The 10,950-nt window shown below is 40.6% G+C and overlaps 1 protein-coding gene across 1 annotated transcript; it reads left to right on the top strand.

Annotated features, from left to right (window-relative positions):
• Positions 1 to 366: 366 nt before the first annotated feature.
• On the top strand, positions 367 to 10,187 carry LOC104927543 (SH2 domain-containing adapter protein E). Its single transcript, XM_010741642.3, has 6 exons — positions 367 to 1,600; positions 4,022 to 4,148; positions 5,560 to 5,790; positions 6,464 to 6,695; positions 7,006 to 7,125; positions 8,505 to 10,187. Exons 1-6 carry the CDS (start codon positions 1,091 to 1,093, stop codon positions 8,686 to 8,688), a joined length of 1,404 nt encoding a protein of 467 aa, XP_010739944.1. The 5' UTR covers positions 367 to 1,090; the 3' UTR covers positions 8,689 to 10,187.
• The last annotated feature ends 763 nt before the right edge of the window (positions 10,188 to 10,950 follow it).

The raw sequence follows: 10,950 nt of genomic DNA, 5'->3' as shown, positions 1-10,950 counted from the left end.
TAGTATCACACCTTTCTCTGGTATACATGGAGCAGCTCAGAACGGACCATTTCCCAACCATACCCTGTACAATTAAACAAGGGGTGGACAGTAATTAGACAGCCAATTAGGCACATTACCAAATGACATAATGATTAATATTGAAATAATATCCGACACCAAAATATTAATAAAACTGTCAACTTCGATTTAAGACACTATCTGGAAAAAAAAAAACTTTGGTATGAATGAATGTTGGCTATTGTGTACAAATGTCTGTTCATGCGTCAGATTAATAATCCAGATTTGTTGAGATAAAAGAATTAAGGAGGTCTATATATATTTATATATTTTCTCAGCAGCCATTTTGATTTGAATAGAATTATTAAAATGTATAAAACAGCTCAAACTGCTTTAATCATAAAGTCAATAAATAATAAAGATGCCACTGTCCTTACCTGTGCACAGATCAGTCTAAACTATACTGCTGAACTCCTAGACTGGTTATTCCATGCTGTCTATAATTAAAAGCTTATCACCGCCCACCGGGTCCTGCCTCCCCCTCTTAACTTCAGACACCCCCCTCGCCTCCCCTCTATACTCCAGGCGCAGTCAGCAGCCTCATTGCGACTGTGAAAGGTTGTGAAAGACCAAGATAAGCCACTCTGGGAATGGGACCACAAATCAGAAGTAAGAAGAACTTTGCCTTCTTTCGGATCTTCCCACTCCGAAGACACCTCTTCATTCAAAGGGAATAAAGTTTTCCTCTGAGCAGAAGAAGGAGCAGGTGTAAAGAGAACACAAATGGGATAAAGTGCTGCTATTTCTTTCTCTTTGACAAACAGGCATGCAACCTGTATTTTGTTTTTACCTACAGTTATTTTTTTTAAGTTGGGGCTTTGAAAACACAGGCACAGACTTTTGAAAGTATTCATGACATGCTTTAAAGTAAGGTGTGGAGATCCTGCAGTCTCTATCCTAGAATAAAGCAACGGAAGTCTTTTGTTAGAAAGGCTGTGATTTCTAAAGGTGCGTCTCTGGGGTCCTGGTGTATGGCGCTAAAAGGTGTCGGAGCAGGCAGAGAGGTTTATTGGTTTCCATCTGAGTTACAATGGCAAAGTGGTTCAAGGAGTTCCCCATCAATCTGAAGAATGGTACCGACAGGATCCGCTCAGCCTCCGAATCAGGCTCACAACCAAGAGCCAATAAAGCCGGGCTGGTGGCCAGCATTGGTACCAAAACATCAGGCTCCAAAGCGAGCCTCCGCAAAAACTCCTCTTCTGACAGCACTGGTGGAGGAGGTGGAGGAGTGGGCTCTCTCCTGTCCGGAAGAAACCGTAAGAACTCGGCCACAGAGTTGGGTAAAAACGGCGTGAGCTCCCTGAAAGATGGAAAAGTTTGGGACAACCTCCTGTCTGGGAAAAGTCGCAAGAACTCCAAAGCGGAGCCGGTGTTTGAGGAGCAGCACAGACCTCTGAAAAGTTCTCCATCTGCCAACGCTTACATCAACCGGCTGATCAGAGTGGACAAACAGGACAAAAGCCCCAACTTCAACAGCAGCACCATCACCAATCAAGTGGTACCTGAAGCAGAGAAACCAGCCCAGTTCAAGACAGAAACAGTGAGTGACTAACACAATGTAACTTGAACTGTCGAGCCAAAAATGTAACTTTCCTCATATTTTTATTCATATTTTACATATTTGTAGTTTAAATGTGTTCATACTTAAGAAGCTGATATAGTTTTATCAGCCTTGTTCATATAACGGAACTAAAATATAGGTAGATTTGTGTCGCTATGGTATGTCATAGAAAGTAACTAAGTACATTTACAACTACTCTATAATAAAGTATATTTCAGAGGTAAATACTGCACTTTTCCTCTTTCCTTCTCAGAGTTAGAAACAGTAGTAGTTAAAATGAGTTTTACCTCAATCAGCTACAAGATGAAACCGCTGCTTACATATTAATACACCAATGAACATCAGAGGTGAAATGTAACTAAGTACATTTACTCAAGTTTTGCACTCAAGTACAATTTTGATCTACTTTAACTGTGTGTTTCCAGTTTCTATCTCGACTCCTCCACATCTCAGAAGGCAGTATTGTACTTTTTACTGAAATACTTCACCAGCTATTTGACAGCTGGAGGTACTGGTTACTTTAGAGATTAAGATTATTAATCAACTAATAGATTATATGATGTATTAGATTAAGATACACTGCAGTGTACAAAGTAATCAAAATTAGCTCCTTCTTTATCTTAGGTGTAGTTTGACGATCATACTTTTGCACCTTTACTTTAGTAAAAGATCTAGAGAGTACTTTTTCCATCACTGGGAAGTATAATCTGCAAATGTGATAAACTTCTACTTTAAGTCAAGCTAGAGTATTTCTGCAGTGTGGTGTTGCTACTTTTATTAAGTGAACCACTGCTGATGGGTCTTTAATCTGTTGGCATTTGAAATTAAACAGAATAAATGTAATGTGTCAGCTCTGTCTATTTCTAGCAGCAGTGTAACACCCTCTACCCCAGCAAAAATAACATTTGGTGTCATCAATACTGTTGACAATGAAGTAGCAATGACCCAGTCCAAGCACTGAAAATTGATATTATTGTTTCAGTTTCTCACTCCCCTTTTGTCTCCACTCTACCCATTGTGTCCACTCCTCCCAGTCTGTCTTTCTATCTCTCGTTCTCTTCCTCTCCACCCCCCCGCCCTTACACCCACCTTCCCTGCCTCGAATACAAAGCTGTGGTCAGACATGAGGCCTTTACCTTCCTCTCCTGTGTGTAATCTGGCTCAGTATTCCCCTTCTCTCACTCACCCCCTCCCTTCACCTCATCCCTCTCTTTCACTAGATTCAGGCCCCCTGGTGAAGGCTATCATGTTATAAAAAGCATCGTGTTATTTGACACTCAGGCGCTAACCCAAGTCCCCTCCAGCTTGGCTTTGAAAAAAAAGGGAGAAAGATAGAGAAGTGAGGGGATAGTGATAGTGGAGAGATGGTGAGAAAAAAGACAGATAAAAGAGAGATAGAATAAAATAGGAGTGTTATATTTCAGAGAGGGAGTAAATCCCCTTTCTTGATCTCAAATTCACTGAGTTACTGCATGTCTACCTCTGAAGGTGAAGGTGTAACAGTGCGTGTGTGTGTGTGTGTGTGTGTGTGTGTATCAGTGTTGTAGCCTGCATCTGTTCCTCTCAACACCTCAACAACCCTCTTGAGTTTCAGCCTGTCAAACATCTGCTACTTTAGTCAAACAAACAAATGCCAACGTTTCTTTGGCAGGAGGACACAACTGGAAGTGATTAGCGAGACAACTTTATTTTACGGCTTACCGTTGTCTCCTGGCCAGCAGCTTGTAAAATAAACAAGAAATTAAATGGCACTGATAAGGCAACAAGACAGTCGAGCATGACTGTTGTCGAAGAACAGAGAGTTATGAAGGTGGAGAGCGTGGGCTTTGGTGTCTTGTAGTTTACTGCAGTCACCATCTGTTTTGTCTGACGCACACAGACACCACCCATCATGTTAAGATCTGTTTTTTTTGGTACTTATTATAAATTAGAGCTGCAAAGACAGTACGCACCTTTCCTAGTGTGCACAATAAAAAGGATTTATGAAAATAACAAAACAAAACAAATCTTTCAGTTAACCTCAAGACTAATTTTTAAAGCAAAAAACAAAACACTTTTGCCAGTTCCTGCTTCTCAAATATGGAATTTGCTGGCTTTATTACTCTTTTTCTCTATTTTCTGGTATTTTATAGACAAAGCTCTAAATTGATTAATCAAGAAAATATCTAATAATTCAAACAATTCTTAGTTAAAGCTCTATTTTAAATTGGATGATATAAAAGTGGATAATGTTGCACGATTTTTCCAAACCAAATATCTGACCCTTGATCCAACTGTTCATCATTACTTTTAATTAACTATGTCAACATACATTTAGCCTTTTATTATTTGGTGCCACTCCGAGAGTTAAACATCAAATTATGCATTAAAATATTGATTTCCCTTCATTTTTTGATCCAGGTGATCATCCTTGAGGATTATGCAGATCCCTTTGATGCTCAGAAGACCAGAGAGCAGAGGGAGGCAGAGAGGGTCGGGGAGAACGATGGTTACATGGAGCCTTACGATGCCCAGCAGATGATTACTGGTAAGATTTTCATCTGTTTACTGCTTTTTCCTGTCACTGTCAGCTGTTACGGTAAGAGCTGCGATGTTTCATTCAGCTCTTACCGTCATCACTGAGTCTGTGCAGCTGCGTTCGACCTCCTACCCCCCATGTGTGAACGGCAGGATTCCCATTTCCAGTCTCTCCGGGCCGAGTGAGAACGTGATCTCGCTCCCTCAGTGCTCTCTGTACCCCGTGGGGTGGCCATGGCAACTCTGCTGCTGTTCGGACAATGGGTGCAGTTTCCTGCTCCTGCTTCCTCTTTCCTGTCTCTGTTTCCTGGTACTATTCTCCAAAAAGGAAGTTGGCCCTAAGTGCCCCCCCTCCACCTCCTCTCGGACGCAGCTCTGTGTAACCCCCTATATGGACCTGTCCAACCATTTATCAAAACTTCCCAGGATTTAGGAAGCCTTGCGGTCTGTCGTCCAATCACATGCTCTCATGACCTTTCATTCCATCACTCCATTGTTTGAACTAAAAGGGTTACACAATAGCCTGCTGTGGACGTGAAAATGTTTTATTGCGGTGCTCTCTAGTAGATTTAACCTCAATCAGTGCCCGTGTTACTTCCAGGCCTCCTCAGAGACGTCTACAGAGGATGATGTGATGTGCTGATGTGACTGAGTCAGTGTATGAGGCTTAAATCAAACTGAGGAAGTTAGCAAGCATATGATGTCACTATGACTCAATAAGCAAGGCTATGAGAGTATGGCAGGGTTATTATTCACAGCAGCTGACATCAGTTAACACTCAAACTCTGTGTCTTTCTGTGAAGAACATTTCCGTTAGATATCACAGTTCTACCATGACTCAGACAGAGGGACAAAGTTATTAAAACACTCAGATAAACACGATTCAGATGTGCAGCAGTTGCGAAAATGTATAAAATCTGACAAGAATTGTGTAAACTTTATCATAACTCAATACGATTTGCTTTTCTTGAACTTCGGGCAAACATTGTCAGAACTGCCACTTCTACTGCCTCACATCATCATAGACCAGAAGTTATAGACGTAGCACTGATAAGCTACCTTTTACAAAGGGTTTACCTTTTATGATGAATGGATTTGATAATGATGTTTTATTGATCAGTTTTAAGCCACCAATATGAAGAACATCTGGTCAGCTGGGTGTGATATGTTTAACTGTATTTCTTGCCAAAAATGTATTCATTTTCAACTGATTTAGCTTTTATTATTGAATTACCAACATTCAGCATTTCTGGCAAATATGAACACCCCAAATTAGTTTGTAACTGAGGTGCTAAGTATTTATTAACCATTATAAACCCTTGATAATGTGGTATTATGGTTATTGAATCTTTCAATAAGCATTTTTTTTTAAATCTCAGAGTGTGTCTTTAATATTCAGTCCTTTGTCTTTTACTTGCAAGAGATTAGACGTCGGGGGTCCAAGGACCTGCTGAAGGTGCTGATGGAGACAAGCGAAGGAGCAGTGGAGGAAGGTCAGCCTGTACCCTTACAGATATACGATGTCCCATATGAGGGAGGCGGTGACAGCGACAAGGCAGCGGTCACACGGCCTGAGCTGGATTCTCGTCCCTCCACTGAATACGAGCTGCCGTGGGAGTGGAAGAAAGAGCACATCGTCAGAACTCTGTCAGGTACATCAGACAGCTTCATCACAGACACAATGATATGTGTTGCACCAATTCTGGGGAAGCGAGACAAGCACATCATCTTTTCTTATCTTTATACCTCAGACAGCAACATGACTTCAGGACATCCTTTATTACACTGTAGCAGTACCAGTTCAACTAGTAACCAGTAACATTTATCAAGTCCAGCACGGATCAGTCAGCACTGGTGGACTGATAGCTTGAGAGGTGCCACTTCACCTCCTGGGCACTGCAGAGGTCCCCTTACATCTCTTTGACACTACATGTGTATAGGTCCTGTGTGTGCATGTGTGTATTTTGAACCTGTGTGTGTGTGTGTGTGTGTGAAACAATGGTGTGAAAAACTTGAATTTCCCTAAAGGAGGTTAAAAAGTTCTTCTCCTCTTCTTCTTCTTTAAAAGTTTTAAGCCTGGCTCTTCTCTGCCTTAGATCAATATAAAATATTTTTGTTCAAAAAACAACTCGGCCCTGCTCTCACATTCATATTTTATATGCTGCATAGACCAACAGCATACTGAATAACATCTCGCATGAATCATCAGACTGCTGTCTTCTTATTTTCTGTTTACTGGAGGCTTCTGCACACAGTTCAAACCCAGACACGGAGTTGTTCCTTTACATAAATTCATATCCTCTCTCGTCGCTCTTCTTCCCTCAGCACAGTTTGACGGCTCTGAACGCCCAGCCAAAGATGAGACATCTCACCCCACACTCACCAGGCAGCCACAGCATCCATCAGCCCAGCTGCAGCAGCAGCAGCATCAGCATCTGAGGCAGAAAAGCTGGACCCAGAAGATCCTGAGGTCCTCTCCTCCGACCCTGTTGCCTAGCAGCAACCCTGACACTGAAGCCTGCTGTGTGGACCCCTCCCTGCCACTGGAAAAACAAAGGTGAGACCATGAAGTGAGGAAACTCACTTAAAATACCGGATTACCCTGTAGGTCTATAAAACTTGTTTGATATTTAATATTGTAATACTCAAACTATTTTAAAAAGATTTCAAATGTTGTGTGTCAGAATGTTTCTGCATATGTTTCTTATTCTGGCAATAAACCTTGCTCCAGAATTTTAAGACATTTCACTGTTACGTAAGAGCAATGCTCATTTCCAAGGGGCTTGTATGAAATGAGGTTCTAGACTTAATCAATAGCAGACAGCAGTGTGTAATCCCCCCCCTCGCCCCCCGCCCTCTCCTCTCAGCTGGTACCATGGCTGTGTGACTCGTCAGGAGGCGGAGTTTCAGCTGCAGTCCTGCAAAGAGGCCAGCTTCCTGGTCAGGAACAGCGAGTCGGACAACAGCAAGTACTCCATCGCCCTCAAGTGAGTGTAACCTGAAAGTGCACCGCCAGTGTCTCAGGAATATTTCTCATTGATCGCACACTGTGGTGTATGAAAGCATCACTTTTAAAGGTTGTTAATGTTGAATATTTTTTTCAATTTTTGTCAAGAAATTCAGACATCAGACATCAGGACACATTAGAGTAACATCACTTTTATTACAGTAAACATGTAGTTTATTATGCACACTCCTGCTTACATAAATACTCACTTGAGTGCGAACTGTGTCAGTTCACAGCTAAAAGTAGTTCCTAACAAATACATCATTACTCTCCGAAGGGTAATATTTGTTAAAAAACTACAGTGCCCAGCTGTTTAAGGAAATTATTTAGCTTTTTATAAAAAAATGTAAGTATATATTTGTGACCAGTTTTCAAAAGATTCACATCGTTACATCGACAGACAGACCAACATACTGTTGGTTTTGGTCCTTTCATGAAATTTGTGAATCACAATAAAATGACACTAGCTTCATCCTTTAACTTTTGTAATTCACATGAATCAATATAATGCATAACAGTAAGTGAAATCAATATGATCAAACTTCTATAATGCAAAATAAGATCCATATGCAACACTACTTTGTTTGTTTTAACATTACTTTTATTATTATTTATTAATTATTATTATTATTATTAATTATTATTAATATAACTATATATAGCCATGCCAAACATTTAGAATCATATATTTGTGATAAACTTTATATCTCTGTAATACAGATTCACAGATCACAGAGAGCATAATTTTATCAACAGTCATACCAACAAAGACAATTAAATCAACTGACATGAATAAATAAATAAATAAATTAAACCCTTGTCAATAGGCCATTCAAAGTTACAGTGTCTGAATCCTAACAGTTTTTCTATAGCAAAAGAAACTAAATATGAAGATGGTGATACATATTTCTTCATGTTTTAGTTTCTGGTCTGATTGGAGTAGTTTATAAAGAGTGACTGTGTTTTGTCAAGCTTCCCTTCCTGTCCTTTTACAGAGAATCTTATCTTTTATAAATCTGAATGCATCATCACTTCCCTAATCCAGTTTGCATGAGTAGGGCCTGTTGCCTGTTGCCTGTTTCCAGTTAAGCAATATTAATTTTCCTGCCAGCAGACAGACAAAACTTTGCACTCTGAACTAGTTTTCCCCACATCATGATCTACAGACATCAGGGGCTTTAAAACAACTTTTCTACTGAAGAAAAGAGAGTTTTCATTTCACAAAGACATTCTGTTTCATGACACATCTCCCAGGCTGATAACACCACAACATATTAACTTATATCAGTCTTATGTCAGCTTTGAATTGTGGGTAATTGTTGCCTAATCCTTGTGTCTCCCCTCCTCTGTGTAACTCAGGACGAGCCAAGGCTGCGTTCATATCATTGTCGCTCAGACCAAAGAAAACGGCTACACCCTGGACCAGAGCTGCTGTGTGTTTCCCAGCATCCCAGAGGTGGTGCACTATTACTGCACTCAGCGTCTCCCTTTCAACGGTGCCGAGCACATGACTCTGCTTCGCCCGGTGCCTCGCATCCACTGACTCCACCACAGCCCGGCTTTGGTGAACAAAACAAACACACCTCTGGGGCCTGTGTGGACAAAATGTTTCCAGAAATCACCTCATGTTCAATCAATGTGTACTTGTACTGCTCTGCCCTTCAGCAAATCTCACTTTATGACTAAGACCCTGCTCTATGTGTTATTTTATATGAGAAACAAATCTGCAGCTCACTCTGTGTCACCCCTGATGTCTTTATTTAACTTTGATGTGCAGCTGATGCAAAACATCCGAGCTGCTGTTTTGCATGTGAACGAGAGGGAAGCACAGCGCAGACGATGAGGCACTTTTAATGATTAAATGTGACTTGGAGTCGGTTTGGGACTCATCCACAGATGTGATGTTTTAGTCATCCGGTGTGGCTCTATTAAAGCTACACATGATATTTTTGTGACCAGGTGAAATGAGGCTCATTAGTTTGTGGCTCTCTTCCTCCCTCTGGTGGATGTGCTGGTACACTGCACCAACATGCCAACACAAAGAATTTCCTCAAAACTCCTGTTTGGTAAAAAAAAAAAATTAAACAAAACAACATGCACAGATTTTATCAGTCCACTTATCAAGATATGAACAAAGATATTTTATGTGTATGCTCGCAGCATATTTATAATTTATGTCCTCAAACTTGTTAGTCGCCTGTATCCACCGTCCCATAAGGATTTCCTCTGTTTTACTGTGAATGAGGGCGTTGTTTTCTACTGTATTATCTGCACTGTGAAGAGTGAGTGATTCACCCTGATACAATGTGCTGGAAGGACCACTGATTTAATAGTTGGTGCTTTTCATGACAAAAACTGACACTAGACTTTTTTTGTTTAGTTTTGGCCTGTTCATGGCTAATATCTGTCAAATAAACAAATCATTAATCATTGATTTGTGGTAAGAAAACACTGTAAAATGAATGTCTAATGTCAAAAGGGGACAATTTACATATAATTAATGACAAACACTGAGATAAAGTAAACAAGAAAGTTTAAATATTAGCATTGAAAATGTCAGTCTTGTCATAACCATGCTTATTCAGACCCCTGTTGCTAAAGATTAATGCTGTTCTCCCTCAGGGTCTAATGCCCCCTGGTGCTAAGAGGCAGAATACCAAATTGAGAGGTGGTAACTATATTATATTCATTCAAGTCTTCTTTTTCTTTGTGTATTCTAAATGTAACACAAACATGTTATGTGTACTCGTAATTTAGAGATATGCTGGAAATCATTCGGACAGATGTTAGCCACAATAAAATATGGTGTAACTAAGGGTAAATGTTGTCTCATGTTTTATATTTAAGGAGCTCTGCCTTTTCCATGTATCTCCACAGATTAAAGGGAGGTCAGCTTGTAGTTTTTTTTTGGCAGAGCACTGAAACTGAAGTTATACAAAGAGACACACCTGCTATCCATTTTTCACCGTTGCCTTTTGACATGTGGAGACCTGCTGTTCAGACATTGTAAAACAGATTAGAATAAAAGGTTCTGAATCTCAATGCTGAAGATCCTCTGCGTGTTTCCCTCTGATCCTGATAAATCAACAACACCAACAGCAAAATGTGAAGGCGTTTGTGTCAGCGATGTGAATGATCAAAGCGTCAAACAGTCCCATCGTCCCACGAGGAGCCAGCCTCCTCACAGATGCTCGGATGACTGAATGGGGGCATTTCTGAGCATAATAAATCTTTTAACTGCTCGATCTTGATTGCGGTTTCAGTGCTTTGCTAATTTGTCTGGAAGTTTAGTACTCCATTTCGTTAAAAGGGGATAGATTATTATACCAGGCTAGAGTGAAAAGGTTAGGAGGAAAGGTCTAGTAGAGAGATTAGGTTTAGCAGAGGATCATGTTGACGACAAACATCTTACGTAGCTGTAAAGAGCACCTCAGCCTATGCCTTGTGTAGATCTAAGGTAAATGCAGTACTAAAAACGGACAAAGAGTAAGAGTAGTATCATTACACCAATGTCAAGGACGCTTAATGTGAAGGGGGAAAAAAGAGCAATTGACACCATCCCTCCATCCTTCCCTCCTTTTCTTACGTATCGTTCACCCCTCTCCTTTACCGTCCTCACTCTGACGGTGTTACCCGAGGCTGATGTGTGTCTGTCACCCATTTCTCCTTGACTCTCAGGGAGGACACTATCACTGTTTGCCTCTCCTCGGTGCCAAGAGTTTGTGTTTTAATTTATGAAGGCAAGTGACCCACAGGTTAGATTTCATTACTTTAAAACCAGAGATAACTTTCAGCCTTCTCATGT

Source organism: Larimichthys crocea, chromosome XIII (genome assembly GCF_000972845.2).
Source record: "Larimichthys crocea isolate SSNF chromosome XIII, L_crocea_2.0, whole genome shotgun sequence".
Lineage (NCBI taxonomy): Eukaryota > Metazoa > Chordata > Actinopteri > Sciaenidae > Larimichthys > Larimichthys crocea.
The sequence above is the reverse complement of the archived record's forward strand: the minus strand, read 5'-3'. Positions and strand labels throughout refer to the sequence as shown.

Coding starts and splice junctions, on each gene's coding strand:
- LOC104927543 (XM_010741642.3), top strand. CDS start 1,091: ATGGCAAAGTGGTTCAAGGAGTTCCCCATCAATCTGAAGAATGGTACC. Junction 4,149..5,559: donor TGCCCAGCAGATGATTACTG/GTAAGATTTTCA, acceptor TTTACTTGCAAG/AGATTAGACGTCGGGGGTCC. Junction 6,696..7,005: donor CTGCCACTGGAAAAACAAAG/GTGAGACCATGA, acceptor CTCTCCTCTCAG/CTGGTACCATGGCTGTGTGA.